This window comes from Artemia franciscana, unplaced genomic scaffold (genome assembly GCF_032884065.1).
Source record: "Artemia franciscana unplaced genomic scaffold, ASM3288406v1 PGA_scaffold_47, whole genome shotgun sequence".
Lineage (NCBI taxonomy): Eukaryota > Metazoa > Arthropoda > Branchiopoda > Anostraca > Artemiidae > Artemia > Artemia franciscana.
In genome coordinates, this window is record NW_027062688.1 from 1630176 (window position 1) to 1648331 (window position 18156).

The following is an 18156-nucleotide window of genomic DNA, read 5'->3' on the forward strand; positions in this document are numbered from 1 at the left end:
CTATTACCTTAAGCCGTCCCAGAGATATGGCAGATAACCGCTTTTGACCGACTGGATTCACGTTACGTTTTTTTATTTAGTTCAACAGTCCGCTGCTTCCCGTCATTACCCGTCATTACGTTTTCTGGAAGTTTCAAATCGAAAGGAAGTTTTCTTGAAAGTTTCAACTTAATAAACTTAGTCATTCCATAGATTTTGTGGATATTTTCTTTTGCTAAATCGGACACTCAAAGCGTCTTTTCATTTAGTTCAACATACTATTACTACAACTAATAACTCACCGCAGCACAGAGCCGCCTGAGACCAACACAGATGCAAGCTTCTCCTCCAGCCCAATCTATTCAAGGCCTCCCTCTTTACATCCTTCCAGGGAGTTCCCATTTCCTTTAAACTTTTATTTATGACATCCTCCCACCCCAAACGAGGAGTTTGTGCTTTCCGTTTACTCCAAGATGGTTTGCGAAAAAGGAAAATCTTCGGCAATCTGTCATCCTTCATCTGCAGAACGTAGCCTAGCCATCTCAAACTTCTTTTTATTATATCCTTAGAAAGCGCGGAGTTCAACATCTTCCTTAACATTCCGTGAGAGTTTAAACTAAAACTTTGGATTATCTCTTTTTTTTTAGTTTTAAATTACGCTCAATATGCCCTGTAAAATTCAAATTAGTATCTATAACTAATCCTAAAATACCGCACAAATGCGCTTTTGACAACTTGAATTTACTTTCTATTCCCTTTTAAATGACGAGACGGTTTTAATTTGAAATCATCACCTTTCTTAGTAATGTTGTAGATGTGCCGTTTTGAAAATCTTGATTTAAATACTATCTTCTAAATTATTTCAACATCCCCCTAGCTTTTTGTGAAAATTTTAAATCAATACCTTTTCTACTCGCTAGGTATTTTCGAATTGTCATTTTCAAATTCTCGTTGCACTTAGTATCATTTGTCTTCATTCAATGCTTCTCCTCTGCATTCCCTGGAATTTCCAACTTAGTACCTTTAGAAATTGCATATATTACAGGAATGCCCTTTTTAAACACTAAATGCAAGTAATGTCTTTCGATTCCCATTCAACGTCCCCTGATTGTTTCAATTGAGTACCGTAAACCTCGGATTGGTAGATAAATTCTTTGAACAACCTCGATTTATGAAATAGCTTTTGAGTTATTTCAAGATCCTTCTCAACTTCACCTGATAGTTTTAACTTAATGCCCACAGCCGTGCCCGATCTATTGCAAATTCACTCTTTTGCAATCTTGGGAGCACATAGCGTCTTTTGATTTATCTGAACATGGCCTATAAGTTTCACCTTAATATCCCTAGCTGTTTGATAAATATTCCCTAGCTGTTTGGTAAATATTTTGGAGATGTTCCTTTGTCAACATTGAGGAAAATTGTGTTTTTGATTTAGAGCCAAATCCACCACTAGATTCCCTGAAATTTCCAACTACTTTACCTAGCAGTTTCTGAGATATTGAATATTTCACATACTCTGAGATACGCAATTTCACAAACTTTCTGCATATGGCGTCTTCTGATTTTTTTCAACATCCCCCCGAATATTCGCTGAAGGTTTCAGCTTAATAATCTAAGTCATTCTTGGGATATTGCAGATAGCCCCGCCGTTGATATGTCTTAAGTTTTACAAGCGCTATAAGAAAATTGACACGAAATTGTTTTCATCTCTTTTGATACTCAAAATTACTAAAGGCTCGAGTTTTGTATCTGAATACGTATCGTCTTAGTATTCTTAAACCACCGGTAATACAATTACTTCTGATACGCGCATAGTTCCAATTTAAAAATTCCACTTGTGAAAAATGAAAAAAAAAATAGTTTTGAAAAATGGATAATGACCATTCAAGAATCGAAAAATGAAAAAATCAGTTTACCTAAAAGTAATAATTCAGTTGCTTTACTACACATACAAAAAAATAAAGATGTCCATGGACACTGTCCTAACGGGGGGGGGGACTATGCTTATAAGAGCTATCCCAGGGGAGAGAGAAAAGGTTTTAGATTCTTTTTTTTTGCAAGAACAGCATAAAAATTGTTTATTCTTATGAGAATCTATATTTTTGTATGTTTTCGACCTTGTAATGACGGGATAACATACTCCTTACTCTCGCCTGAGAGTACCGTTGCTACTAAACCGTCTCTAAACTTTTGTTTCCTATTAAATAAATGAAATTTACTATTAAAAATTTATAATCCCTTCTGTCGTCTACTTTCTTTTCATCTTGAGTAAAAATCGTCTTTCTTTGTCCCAAATCTGAGGCTCAGCAAAACTAGTTAGCTTCCAATTGGGGTGAGAAAGGTCATTTGAAAGGACTTAAAGAAAAGCGGGACTTAATGGGATAAAGTGAAGATTAAAGCTTTGAATAGATTAAAGGAGAGAAGGAGAAAGAGTATCTACATTTACGTTGTTTTTATTTTATATGGGTTGGTGGTGCAGAAAGCCATATGATAGCCAGGATAGAGCCAAGATCCTTCCACGCTGATTGTCTGTGGGAGCGCCGGAAGTTAACGCCTAGTCTAAAAGATGTGTGTCTAAATCCTTTTCAACAAACAAGATACAACTCCGCGCAACTGTTATCTATATAGGCTGTGATAATTGTGAAAGGAGAAGAAAGGGGGTGAACAGGCGAAGTGGTTCCCTATTGTACCTCTCATAGGTATGACTTATGAATTGACAGAGTGGCAGATCCAGGATTTCTAAAAGGAGAGTTTGGATTAAATTTTAGAAAATATAAAAATTTTCAGTGCTAGATTCTGATCAACGCACCAACAGGGGAAAAGCCAGAGTTTCCAAAATAGCGGGAAGAGGGAACCGTGAAGCAGTGGAACGATTTGAAATTCCCAACCAACTTTCTAATCATTGCCATAAAATTAATAGTGCTGTCTTCTAATGAACACTGTAAAAGAGAAATGGTCGCAATTTCGTAAATATTGGGAGAGAGATTCGCGAAGCGGCAATGATAGCCATATGGCCTAGTAACAGTACTGGATTTAAAGCTTTGATACTTCTAGGCCCTATAATTTTTACCGCTCTAGTTTTTTCAAGATTTTTTGGGGAATTCCCCGAAAATTCAGGGATAGTGGAGCCACTGAAGAAAAAGCAACTGATGAACCAAAAGTAATGAAAGAGAGGGGTAATACCGAACTCTCAGCTGCACTTCTTGGCAGACATTTGGCGGTTTATAAGGGGCCTACGGATTTCTGTGTTGTTTCAAAATCAGTTTTCTATGAATAGACAGTGCAATGGTGGAATGCACATGGCACTTTCACGATAAACTACATCTGTCCAGTTTTTGTTAAGAAAACAAAATGACTTAGCGATAATTTAATGCTCCCCTTGGCATTGTACGCCCCTAGACCCGGGCTTAGTGGGACTACTGGTAAATCAAGGCCCGCTAGTAACCACTTTAAAACAGGCCAGAACGCTTTACCACCGAATCTGACATTGACTGTATGTCAATGTCGTATGTCATTGACTGTATTTGAGATTGGACCGAAATTCTAAATACACCAAGAGGAAACCACAGCAAGTGAAAATCCTGCCCAAAACTTTTATCCAGACACAAATTATAGGCACGATAAAGAAAATCTTCCCTTAAATAAAACGAATTTTTGTAATTTTGGCCATAATAGATTGAATAGAACATTATGGTCTAAAAAATAAATACAATTTAGCAGTCTATTCTAAATATTTTGTAGTTTGCACTAATAGTGAAGTAACATGTTTTTTGTATAGGCTTTTATTTCAGGATATATTTTAATATCCAGCTTTGGACCTTAAAATAGTTTTTTTTGGACACCCAAAATGCAATCAAGTTGTACTAAAATTTTAAGATTCTTATTAAGTTGCAAAGTCAGGTAGACCCAAAGAATTACATATTTCGATTGACATTTTTTGAAAACGGATACTGCGCTATCTATTTTCGAATGAAAATCTGCATGTAGCAGTGATTATGTGACAGAGTCACCTACTTTGATTGATTTATCAACCATTAATGTGGCATTTGGGTTCGGTGAGAGCCATGAATATCCACCTCCTAGAGAACACACGACATTTTCTAGGTTTAATCTTGGTACATCCAGTAAAAACTCACGTTAACGTAAAGGCAATGCCCTGTCAAAGGGCGTTAAATAATGTAGGATACGTTTATTTGCAATAGAGTATGATAATCGCCTGCTTTAAAAATAGAAAAATTATATATTAATGTGTGTTTCAATTTTCTTTTCATAAAAAAAAAAAAATCAGCGTTTACTCATCACTATTTTTAGATATTTCCAATATCTTGCAGGAAGCAGTTTCTTGAGCGCTGAAAAGAGGCAGCGTAGCATAGAAGTTTGACTGTGGAGCAATTTCATCCAATGACGGATAGAAAATTAATAGAACAAAGGAGTCAGTAAAAAAAAGAAGTTAATTCAATTTGAGTTAAATTCAAAAGCCTTTACAGTTGCACCAAATTTTTAAAAGACGAATATACCAGTGAAGATGCTCAACAGGTTTTAATTGAAATCGCCCGCTCCTATTCCATCGTTTGATATTTAAATGGAAAAACAGCGTTAACTATTTAGTAACATCAGTTTTTTTTTTACAATTTAAAAACTAACTTCCAAACTCGTTTTTACACTCTAATGAATATTGCGAATACCAGTGTAAATTTTAAACAGAATAGAACTTAATATCCCAGAATGTCTTATTAGCAAACATTAAATTGCAACCCTCTGTACCTAAACTTCCACTCTTTAAGACTGAATAATCTGAAGTTCGGTTCAATATAAAAATGAAAGCTCAAAACAATGATGTACCATATTTTGTAAATTACGGACGTATAAGTAAAAATTTTAAGAAATTTGAAAAATTCAAAGTCAAATTTTCTGAGCCTCATCCAACAACAGTCGAATATGGTTCTTAAACATTGGCTATACAGTATGCTGAGGAAAATTTGTTATTTTTTCCAGAGGATCGTCTAATGATAGTCTTAGGTTCTCGTTTGTTGTAATGTATATCAAACATAAAGATGTCTTCGAGTTCATTGAGGGCATTGGACTCGCCAATTACTTCAAGTAACTCCAAGGCCAGAGTAGCGCTTCTCAACTTGGGAAGAATTCACTTCTATCTCTCTCTCTAAAAAATAAAAATTCTTGGTCCTAGGTAGGGATCCTTGACGGAAACAAAATTAAGAGTTGCTGCAACTCCACAAGCTACACTATTATACACTTGCAAGAGGAGGCAGGGTAAAGCAGATATGATGTGTCAGTAATTCCTCATTTGTTAACTGGGCAGAAGCGTAATCCTCCTAGAAGCGTAAACTATCAGGATAAAGGAAGAGCCTCACAAACAAATTCAAAAAAGATTTCGAGAAATAGAAAGCTTCTGGGGACACTGTCGGGAGTAGGACAAAGCCTTGCTGAAGATTGTCGGTGATGCTCCAACCAATAGATCAAAATGGTTATTGGTAATCATCTTAAGGTCCTTTTCTCTAAAGCACGACAGCCCATCGTCTGGTTTCTAAATTTAGTTGAATCAACTATCTTGGGCTTTCATGAAATGAAATGTAGGATTAGTAGGCACCTCTTGATATATGATATATATATATATATATATATATATATATATATATATATATATATATATATATATATATATATATATATATATATATATATATATATATATATATATATATTAATGATTACATATTAATCACTAATGTAGGAAAACAGTCTTCCTTTTCTCCTTCTGTCTTTTTTTTATGTGTGTTTTTTTATGTGTTTTATATATATATATATCATGAAAAGAGAAATCACCAATACAACAGCACAAACTCATAAAAAAAAAAAATGAGACAGAAGAAGAAAAGGAAGACTGTTTTCCTAAATAAGTGATTAATATAGACCAGCACTTGAATGAGGCCTTAACCCTATTCATCCATATAATCACATAGGTAAAACAGCATAGCCAAACACAATCAACCATAAAGAATAATCCATGGACATGCAGTCATGTCGTCGATAAGTACAAGTCGTCATTTACCAAATAATAGAAAAAATAATAAAGACAAATAATTCAGAGGCAACAACCCAACACAAGGGCTCATCAGGAGAATACACTGGCCTATAGGGTTTCGCCACTTTAAATTCTCTACCCAGCCAAGTGTTGTGGCTACCATAGAATATCCATGGCATCCCCGTGTCAGGTATCACCCCCAAAATACATGCCTATGAAAAAAAAACCGGCAAATGTAAAACAACCAAGTAACACCGAAACAAGCTTATCCTGTTAATATATCCCTCTTTTTAGCAACAATAGGTAAACTAAATATTATAAAATTTACCAAATCACAAATATTAACACATTGCAAAAAAAAAAAAAAAAAAAAAAAATTAATGAACTAAACAATTATAGAATTCATCTTTACCATGTGGTTATTTATAAAAAAAAATCCGCTCTATTAGAAACACAATTCAAAATAAATGGCGCTGCATCATCATTTGTCGAACCTCCGAAATTAGTTAAAAATTTCTTTAAGTATTTCCAGATAATTCTTTTGATATTTATTTAAAAGTTCGTTATAATGAAAACTAAATTTTTTAAATTGCCAAGTTAATTTATTTGCAGAAAAACCTCTTGATATCAATTTTTGGCTTAAGATTTTACATCTATTTTTAAAAACAATATAATTACTACAAATCCTTGCATAACGAAGTAACTGTGAGAAAAACGCAGAATATGTGATATTTGAGTGTATATTACTTTCAGGGAATGGGAAACTAATCACTTCAAAATCAAAATCATCCGTTTTATTATACATTTTAAAACTTAATTTATTATTATCACAAATATTTACATTTAAATCTAAGAAATGATCTTCATGACCAGCGCCATGACTAGGTTCAAGAGTAAGCTCTGATGGATATATATTTTTAGAAATATCAATGAAATCCTTACAATTTAAGACCAAAATATCATCTAAATATCTTTTATTATTTGACAAAACATGTTTTAAATTATTTGGATTATTCTTATCCATCATATATTTATATTCTAGTTGACTTAAAAACAAGTCAGCTATAAATGGGCTGGCATTCCCACCCCCATGGGAATTCCCACGATTTGCTTGTACAAATCACCACCAAATCTTATATAAGTATTGTATAAAACAAATTGTATATATATATATATATATGTATATATAACAAAAATATATAATAAGTGAAAATATATATAAATAAATACGAACACGTCCAAATCGCAGGATGTGTAGAACTAAACCAATAGCTGTTGCATTCGTAAATTGCAGGAAAACCTAGTCAGAGGGTTAAATATAAATTAATTTTTGGTAATGTAGATACTTGTATTGAAGCACGAATCTCGAATTTCTAGTAAACAAGCTCAAGGGTATTTGCTTGAAAAAATTTAAATTTTTACATACATTTTCCACCATTTCCTAATAGAACATAAAGGGAACGAATTGGAATGAGTCTTTCTTATTAAAACGTGATTTATGGTAATTGAAGTTAGTTTAGATACTCAAGTCACCCCCAGCTTTATCATCTTAAGGTATAATAAAACATATTGGATTTTCATGAAGTAAAAAGTGCAAAGAGATTCCTGAAATATTTTTTTGAAAGATCAAATAGGATTTTGTAGATAAAGCTTTATTTTTAATTTGACTCTATGAGGTTTATAGAGTTTAGAGAATAAAGTACTAAGTTTTGCTCAAGATGAATTATAGGTAAATAAAAACAACTTATTAAAGACATTTAAAAAAAACAGATTCTAAAATCGCAGCACATATAAATTTGGCTACTGTGGTCTAAAGCCATCCCTGCTTTTATGAAACAAGCGATCCACAGTAATCTTGCTGTAGAATTTGTTATAAAAAAAAAAAAAAATACGTCTGAACAGAATTTTTTTCCACCTTTTGGCGAAATATTGTTGTGTAATAACGACTGTAGCTTCTACAGTTTTATCACTGATGCTTTTTGGTGCTTCCGAAACATAAAGCTTAATATTTTCTGTTCATGTTTGATACCGTTGGCACGGTTATCATGGATAGAACAAAGATACAAATTTATTGAGTTTTTTTTTATCGAGGCATGGCTTTTTGATGACTTTCTATGAAAGTAGTGTTTTTTTAATGCTCTGTCCTGATATTATTTATATATTTGTGCTAAAATGACACCTTTTTAAAAAAAATTCAAGTTAACTTCTAAAAAGAAACAAACAAAATGTTTCTTCCCCTATCAGTACTTTAACGATAGTCCAAAGCAGCTGGTTAAGCACTGCTTTGAAGAATTAGGCAAATGATTATCTTATAATGCTCAAAACAGGTAAGAGGCTCGCATTATTTGAACATCTGATTGGTTTAATTCTAAATTCACCTAATCGGGCAAATCCCAAACAATGTTCGATGGTAATAGACCAATTTGCAACAGGAGAGAAGAGATGAAGATAAGAAACCCATTTCAAATACCATTGAAATAAGCAAAATTCTTAGACCTTACGGAAGACCAAATTTAAACCTGTGTGAAGCGCCAGTTTAAATCTGCTAAAAATTTTCGAAGGTAGTACTTTTTCGTGGGTCCAATTAATAATTGGTTCAAGTGGCAACAATGACTTTAACTTGCACATTTTCATCATTTATTTGATAATAAAAAGGCTAAATTTTTCTATGGGACATTAATGAAAATTTGGAAAGAGCAGTATGTCTTCATCTGCAATCTATTTCTTGGATGTAAAAGGAAAGGTATGTGTCAAATTAATTTTATCAATGAGTAGTTTCAGGTTGGCCTAGCATATTGGGTGAGACACCCTGTAGGCCAATCAAGACAGCTAATCATTGTTTCAACATTTAAATCTCTATCAAATTACCTGTAAAGATTGTTTCACCAGTGAATTTTCTTAATAATAATTTGATTGGCTGGAATATTTTACAATGAATAATAGCCTACTGGTGAAATATGTTGTTTCAATATAATTTAGCTATCTTGAAAGTGAACAAATCTTTTGTTTTTTTTGTGCTCTTCCATGATTCAATAATTAAATCTGGATATATTTGAATTTTTGAGCCCTTAATGGCAGTAGGCCTAGTGGCTTTAGGCCTTACAATCCTGGTGCAAGACATAATTTAGGAGTAGGCTTTCAAAGTATAAAATAGAAAGAACTCAATGCAAGAAAACCTAGGGGGCAGCTGGTCCCTGCCTAGGCACAGAACCACCACTGCTTAATAAGGTGCATAGAGAGAAAACAGTCCATAGTAACTAGGGCCCATCTGATAGGCTGATTATTGGGCCAATAGAGGGTCCATCATTATTGGATTTTATAAGAAGTGTTGGATATCAGCCAATTCATTTATTTTCTTCTGCAGAGCTTGTCCAGATGCAAATACCAAATTTCCTCAGGTAATTTTTTGCTTTTCCAGTTCTTAATAAGGTCACCAGCTCTATTATGGTAGAGAGGGTTACAGAGATGAGTCAAAGCATATTTTTCAAACAGTATTAGAACAAAACAGAACAATGTTGTCAGTATGTGTCAGTATTCATCTGGTCCAGCAATGTTTGAAATGTATGGTGAGTTCAAGAATATAGCCTATAACCAGAGAAGTTGTTATAGTTTGTCTACTAGATCCTAGATACAAGCAGCAGTTCCTAAATCAAGAGGGACTCAGTAATAATAAAGGTGGCTGTAAGGAGAAACACAATAAGACATTAGAAGAAACAATAAGCAACTATAACAGAAGAGGTGAAAAGACCAAAGCAAAGGAGAGAAGACAGCCTGTTTAATAACTTCTTGCAACTTCAACAAGTGATAGTCCACAGATAATATTGATCTGAAACTGGAAAAGTATGAACAGAAACTAGAGTAAGGCAATCATTAGTAGAAAAAAAGCTATCCCTTTGAGTGGTGACATGGTGAAAGCAGCCATTTCAAGAAACTAGGAGAAATTTCTCAGAATTATCTCTGCTGTTCACCCTGTTATGTCCCAAGCAGTGGTACTGTTTCAGGGAGGCAAGTAGTTGCTCTCCCCCCATAATTGGGAGAAAAAATTATTATTTAGCTCATGTCACTTGACTATCTGGATGGAGACCCCCCTTGCTCCCTCCTTATAAAATTGCTGAAGATGTGCCCCTGATCTAGTTAGGAACATTTATGAGGATAAACAAAGTCTGAAATGGGAAAATGCTGTGATGTTATTCTTTCTGCATTAGAACTTGCCCCAGTTAGACTAGACTTACTAGGCACTATCAAAACTAAAACTTTATTTGGTTTAATTATTTTGCTATATCCTTTCTAAATAAATCTTTTTTGTATTATTTAGAATCCATAATCAATTGTAGAATTACAAACAAGCATTAAAAAGACATCAAGTAATGAATTCACTTTCCTTGATAAGCTATGTTGAAAACTGCATATATAACTAAAACTGAAGATTTTATGTGCACCTAACATAATTAAAGTCTAAGTTGGGAAATACAGTCCAACCTTGGACATAATGAATGAATGAAATGTATTTTCTGTGTTAGCAAGATTACAAACTGAGTAAATAAATGAAGAAAAAGAAACATAATGAAATACAATGCAATATATAGAACAACAAGAGCAAACTTAAAATCAAACTTTTAAGCTTAATTTGTCTTTAAATAACAGTGGTAAGTAGCCCCAAATCTTGTGGTTGCTCTGGATTTTTTGCCCCATGGTGGGAAATTGAAATTGAAGTGAGAATCAAACAGTTTATGGTAACAAATTGTACATAAGGAGCAACTTGGCTCATTAGTAACAAAACTAAAAAAAAAGCAGAATTTTGATATCAATGGATACATGAAAAGAATAGGCTTTTTATGCTGATTCCAAATCTATGATTCATTAGGTTTAGTGTTACCTATCAAAGGTTACAAGCCTGAGAAAGTTACCTAATTTTTAGAAAGGGGGGAATACACCACCAAAAAGTCAAGAAATCTTAGCAGAAATTGCACTTTTTTGCATTTAGCTTGATGTGAAAGGTAGTGATTTTTTCATCAAGCTCATGCAAATTATAAATATCAGAGCAATCCTCTGTACAAATAAAGAGACCTTTGATCATGAGACTGTACCTCTGTAACAGCTATAATGTCAATTTGATTTAATTCTGATAGCATTTTGAGTTCAGTAAGCTTGTCAAAATTAAGGCTTTTGGCATTAGTTTAAAGCATTTTGGAAATTTAAAGCAACTGGGGAAATGTGATTGTTGTTGATTTTCAGTAATTTGTGAAATGGTTTTAAATTTGGGCTATGGGATGTTGCAGATAATTTTTGGGGTTGACTATTTATTACAGGATAATTTTTGCATGTAGGAAATCTCAAACCAGAGTCACATTGGTAGGGTACCTACAGGGAATAAAGTGCAAGAGATGGGGGAAAGGTTTCCTGGTGATACGAGAAGAAGCCGAATCGGGAGTTTTCTTTATGGGGAGGGATGGTAAGGCAAGATGATGCTGGGAAAGGGAAGTAGGGTAGAGGGTGTCTGAGAGGGGAGGGGTTGTCTGAGAGGGGAAGGGTCAGGTTCATTTTGGCAAGGGAAAGATGGAGGCTAGACCCAGTTATCAAATTCTTGGATGCACAGAGAGGATTTGTGTCTATGGGATGTGGATTTTTGGGAGGGATGTGAGTAAGGATAGGTTTGAGGATAGTCTGAATTGGGTAACATGATCTGACGGGTTGGGTTGACTGGGCATGCATACATACCTGGGACAGAGGAGACTTTCAAGGGAGGGATTCCTGGGGTATGCTTCTTTGTATTAGGTATGCAGGGTGATAACACTGGAAGTAAACACAACCCAGGGGAGGAGGGGGTTACAAAAAATTGTGGTGTTGCCCTAAAAAGGTTGAATCTTTAACCTATCCTCAACCACTGGTGATGCATGAGCAAAACAACACAATTTGTCAATACAAGCTAAAACAGAACAAAGGTCAAAATGATCAAAACTGCATTTATTGGACTTACAAATACCTAAAATAAAATTATAAAAATATGTTAAAATTCTTGGATGCACAAAGAGGATTTGTGTCTATGGGATATGGAGTTTTGGGGGGATGTGAGTAAGGATAGGTTTTATGGTAATCTGAATTGGGTAATGTGATCTGAGGGGTTGGGTTGACTGGGCATGCATACATACCTGGGACAGAGGAGACTTTCAAGGGAGGGATTCCTGGGGTATGCTTCTTTGTATTAGGTATGCAGGGTGATAACACTGGAAGTAAACACAACCCAGGGGAGGAGGGGGTTACAAAAAATTGTGGTGTTGCCCTAAAAAGGTTGAATTTTTAACCTATCCTCAACCACTCGTGATGCATGAGCAAAACAACACAATTTGTCAATACAAGCTAAAACAGAACAAAGGTCAAAATGATCAAAACTGCATTTATTGGACTTACAAATATATAAAATAAAATTATAAAAATATGTAAAAATTCTTGGATGCACAAAGAGGATTTGTGTCTATGGGATATGGAGTTTTGGGGGGATGTGAGTAAGGATAGGTTTTAGGGTAGTCTGAATTGGCTAATGTGATCTGAGGGGTTGGGTTGACTGGGCATGTATACATACCTGGGACAGAGGAGACTTTCAAGGGAGGGATTCCTGGGTTATGCTTCTTTGTATTAGGTATGCAGGGGGATAATATTGGAATTCAACTGGAACACAACCATCTTCGTTTTGGGTTTTAATTTCTCCTCGTCTTGAATTTCTGAGGTTTTCAAAAAATAATATTATTATATGTTAAATATTCGGTTTATTTTTATTAGCTATCTTCAGTTATTTTGATTATTACTGAATAATTTTCAGAGTCATCACTTAAAAATAAAAAATCAACTAAAGGAGACCACTCAAAAAATTTATATATATACTTTTGATAATAGCACATTTGACATGCTGTAGCATGTTTATGGTTAGGGAAGGAAAAGGAGGCAGTAGCCAAACTTCTGTTTGTAGTAATTTTCATTTGTTTCAGGTATAACTTGAATATTCTATTCATTTTTTGATCTTTATAAAAGCTATTATCTTTATGTTTAATCTGATCATTTATTTTAATTTCTCTTCATTTTGGGTTTTATTTATTCTTCAACAGTTATTTCTGTTTGGTTTTGAGTTTGAATTTTTATAAGACTTTATTTCTCTAAAAGTAAACAACAAAATTTCAAAATACAAATTTTTGTTCATTTTAAGCTATAATATTTTTCTGTACTTTCATTTGAAAAACCTGTTTAGCCTAATATGGTTCAGTGTCTGCAATTGCAGCTGATTGATCCTAAGCTATTTTCTCCTAAATCTAGAATAAACTTAACATGAAGTTTCTTCATTTCATTAGCAAATTTTTCTTGAATTGGCTATTATTCGAGTATCAAATATTACTGGTAGACTCCAATTTTTAATCACAAAATTTAAAGAAAAGGAATTAATTGTGCCATCTTGCTATAAACCAGTAGATATAGAAGCACTGAAATCAACTGAATAATTCGCCAGTTAAAAGTATGCTTTGTTAGCCAAAACTAAGACAAAATAAGACCAGAGATAACAATAAACAAGGTGGGAATAAGAAATAACCGTTAGTCTGGCTGCTATAATGAATTGAGACAACATGAGTACAGAGACAGTCCCAACTGATGTCTTAATCTAATATCAGCAATGCTACCCCCCCCCCTCCATCCTATCATGGAAATTTTGCACATTGCATCAAAAGCTTACTTTTTGAGGCATGCTGTTCCTAGTTTTGGTTGTATTCTCCTGGCCTCCCTGAAGGGCAAGACTTCATGGATCTGTTATTCTTGTTTGTACTTTCATTGTTTCTTTTATTGTACTTACTTATTTCTTTTAGGTTTTAATAGCCAGAAATTATCGAGGAGATGTAGAAATGAATGTGATAGAAAAGTTCATGCCAATATTAATGGAAAGAGAGGATGATGGATCTCTAGCTCCTATTGTACAAATTCCAGAATGCACTTTTGCTTTCATCAAACATAATAATATTTACCTTGTTTCTGCTACAAGGAAAAATGCAAACATAATGATGGTGTTTTCATTTCTTCACAAGATTGTTCAGGTAGTTTTTTTTTCATGCTGCCTTAAAGTTGTAAAAAAATAGTTCCAAAATTTATTTGGATTTTATAAATGCTTTATTAGATCAAGCCTGAACCTAGGATGTTTTTTTTTTTTTTTTTTTTTTTTTTTTTTTTTTTTTTTTTTTTTTTTTTTTTTTTTTTTTTTTTTTCAAGGGTAGGGTCAATAAGAGAAATCAAGGGTTATTATTTGAAAAGGCTAATTTTATCTGGCAATTTAAATAAGCGATTTCTGGAAATTCAGAAAACTTAAGATTTATTTGGTAGTCAAAACCCAAAGCCTTCCCCTCTCCTCTGGGTATATCCAGGTGTCAGATGAAAGGTATAAAAAAAAAACCTACTGTCTTTCTTTTGTTAGGATAGTATAAAAACTCCCCCTCCCCTCAAACAACAAATTTTTGAAATCACATTGCCCCCAATCTCCCCCCTCACTCTCAGTGCAGCTGTCCCTGAAAGTTCCACCTGGATCCAAAATCCATTCGACAAAACAGGATAGACTTATCAAAAGGGATCAGGCATCACTCATATGTGAAAAAAAGCTCTTCAAATCCCTTTACTCAAATTCTTTATTCAGCTGCCTAAATAGAATATTCTTACATTGATTTTGTCTGCCCAAAGGCAACTTTTAGCTAAAATTTAGAGTCTAATCCCAATGCACTATTTTCGCCATCTGTGCTTCATATTTGGTTTGTGTCCTTTGGTGCAGCCTGTTAATACAGACAAATAGAGTCTAATCCAAATGCATTATTTTCGCCATCTGTGCTTGATATTTTGTTTATGTCCTTTGGTGCAGCCTGTTAATACAGACAAATAGAGTCTAATCCTAATGCACTATTTTCGCCATCTGTGCTTCATATTTGGTTTATGTCCTTTGGTGCAGCCTGTTAATAAAGACAAATAAATCGGTTTTCTTACCAATGCTACCACTTATAAATAGTAAAAGATTCTCCATGTTTCTCTTTCTTTCTCTTTTTTTTTGTATTATAATAAAAGGCAACCACTACAAGATGTACATGTTTGTTTTAATCTTACATATAAATAGATTTATGAATGAAATAATGTGGAGTATGAATATTGTGGTTAACACCTGAGTAAAATTAAAATTCCTTATCAGCTACTACTACATGGTCTCCAAGATTAGAACACTCCAAACATCTACTGTAAAGAAAATTGGCATGCCCTCACGAAAAAAACAAACCGTTCTCTGTCAAAAGGTCCATCTGGGTTCTGGGAAATCAATCTGACGTTCTGAAAAATAAAAAATCTGAAAAATCAAGAAAAAAAGTTTAGACATTTGCTGCTTACCAAAAAAAAAAAAAAAAAAAAAAAAAAAAAAAAAAAAAAAAAAAAAAAAAAAAAAAAAAAAAAAAAAAAAAAAAAAAAAAAAAATGCCTTGGAAAGAAAGCTCACAAAAGACTATGCAAAATGAAATTTAAGATGTTAGCATCCAATATTTTTTAGAATTTTTTATCTATCACAAAACGACCATCAAAAACAAAGTGAATTCAGTTAATGTCTGAGTATTAGAAGCTGTGCCATACATAAAATTCTTTTTGAAGGATTTTCAGCTTGTTCTAATGCATAGGACATGGTGAGCTTTTCCTAATAAAGTTACTTATACTGATATTAACACTAGTTAAATTATACCAAAATACCTACTTTGTATGCTAGATAATTCTTCTGAATTTATATCTTCCTTTGAAAATGAGAGATTAGAGCTTGGAACCTCTTTCCTAAGCTTCTCTGACATACTGAATTCATTGCATAACCTAAATCCAGATCCCTCCCCCTTTTTTTATCTGTTCCTGTAATATTCTCAAAATCATTTGATTTGTCTCTCATTCTGGACTTTTCATGGGTCTTATATTTTTATCCTTTTTTTTAAGGTTTCCTTTTTTTTAAGACATGACCACTGTTCACACAGGCCCACCTTTACTTACAGTTTGTTGTGACTAACTTTTTTAATGAAAAACTTTGTTGTCTAGACTAGGTTTACGAAAAAAGTTAAACATTTAGATGAGTGTATTATAATGTTAAAATGCTACCTAATCTAAAAACCTTTTAAAAATGAGATATTCTGGTTACTACTGACTCATTGGATCATTGTGCAATGAATTCCGTGCATTGCACTCGCGATTGAAGGCAATTAATTAGGAGATCGGCACCTGCGCAATGCAGAACATTGGTGAGCGTGCGAAAAAGTTCCTTTTTTTTAGTGCAATGGGTAGATGATAATATATTACAGCATTTTAGAGGTGAAAGTAGGCAATAATATCTATATTTAAGTAAAAACATCTTAGTTTCATCTAGATTCAAGGAAAGAAAGAGGGGGTGTCAATGCATGCTTTTAATTATATCATTGTATTATGACAGAAGCAAATCCATTTTTTTTTTTTTTTAGTTTTCCATTCTTATTGATTGTTTAAGAAAAATTCTAATGTTACCAAAAAAACTGTATTTAATCATGATTTTTGTTGTTACAGAAGACTTAAAAAAAAATATATAAATTTTTCTACCAGAAGCCAAGGTTGTACATTAGTAGGCTTGAGACCATACGCTAATAGTAGGCCTGATTATGCAGTATTGAATGTTTCTAGGTGCTAATATAGTAGTTTAAGGAACTTGGGGAAGAGAGTATACGAAATAATTTCGTCTTGATTTATGAGCTTTGATTATGATTATGAGCCTGATTATGCAATATTGAATGTTTCTAGGTGCTAATGGAGTATTTTAAGGAACTAGAGGAAGAGAGTATACGAGATAATTTCGTCTTGATTTATGAGCTTTTAGATGAGTTGATTGATTTCGGATACCCTCAAACGACTGAAAGCAAAATACTTCAAGAGTAAGTATATTGGTATTTTCAGAGTGGTATATAGAACTTGTCTATATAGAAAGAGATTTATTATACCAAACAGCAACATCCATATTAACAACCATCTTGTGAAATAAAACACTTGTCTTAGGGGGGTAGCAAAAATGCGCTAAAAATACAAGACAAAATAAGTAATAAAACAATAAAACAACTAATAAAAATTGCATATCCTAATAGGCGCCACAAGCTGTACAACGAAACAATTTCAACTTTACTGTTATAATCATAGCCCTAGAGGCCATAATTATTTATTTAGTTAATCTTTTTATTATTATTGTTTATTTTACTTATTATTTTTATTTTATTTATTAATATTATTTATTATGTTATTATAATATTATATTATTGTTATATTTTTATTATATATTATAATTTTTATATGATATATAATTGATTATATTATAATTATGAATATCATAATTAACAATAATAAATAATATGTAATTAGTGATAAATAGTAATTAATTAGTAAATAGTGACCAGTAATTAATAATAAATAATAATAAAATAATAATTAAGAATATAATACTTACTTAAATATTTATACAAATATTATATAATGATATAGTGCTCGTCACTATTGACGCCAGACTTTCAAGTACATAGATTCATCTGTTTTTTTAATATTGTGTAATATTATGTCATTATTTTTTATGTTATGTTATATTATTATTTATTATGAGATTTTTAAAGTTTTTATTTAATTGCAAACTTCAGCCTTATAGTCTAAAAAATGTGAAATAGATGTGCCTTTACCGAACTATGGTCTTCCCTTATGTGAAGTTTAGATGCTTTATCTGCTTTGAACTCGGTTGGGCAATCTCAGATTTTCTTAAAAATAGCCGAATATGATGTTAATGCACTGGTTTTAGGTCTCTTGTCTCATTGGTACTCATCAAGCTTTGGGAGAATTTGAGTGGCTTTTGGAGGATTAAACTTATTCATGTTCTTTGACAGGGGTTTGCTCTGTACCATTTAATATGTTGACAGGAGCTGTAATGATGTGTACTGCAGCAGAATTTAGCATTGGTTTTGGGACCTAGCTTCTGTCTCATTCGCATTTAGAGGATTTGACTAAGTTTCAGCCTTTTATCACTATGAGAGAAAATTGAATATTTGTAAAAAGGGTGTATAAGTATTGGTCTCAGTTTTAAACTTTAAGAAGACAGAG

General features: G+C 33.0%; 1 protein-coding gene across 1 annotated transcript in view; it reads left to right on the forward strand.

The window, feature by feature from the left end:
• LOC136041864 (AP-1 complex subunit mu-1-like) overlaps positions 1-18156 on the forward strand; it is a 381890-nt gene that overhangs the window by 339918 nt on the left and 23816 nt on the right. The window contains exons 2-4 of the mRNA XM_065726643.1: positions 8684-8765; positions 13870-14094; positions 16825-16955. Of these exons, the coding sequence (XP_065582715.1) occupies positions 8724-8765; positions 13870-14094; positions 16825-16955 (398 nt within the window). The 5' untranslated portion in view covers positions 8684-8723. The remainder of the gene's footprint in view (positions 1-8683; positions 8766-13869; positions 14095-16824; positions 16956-18156) is intronic.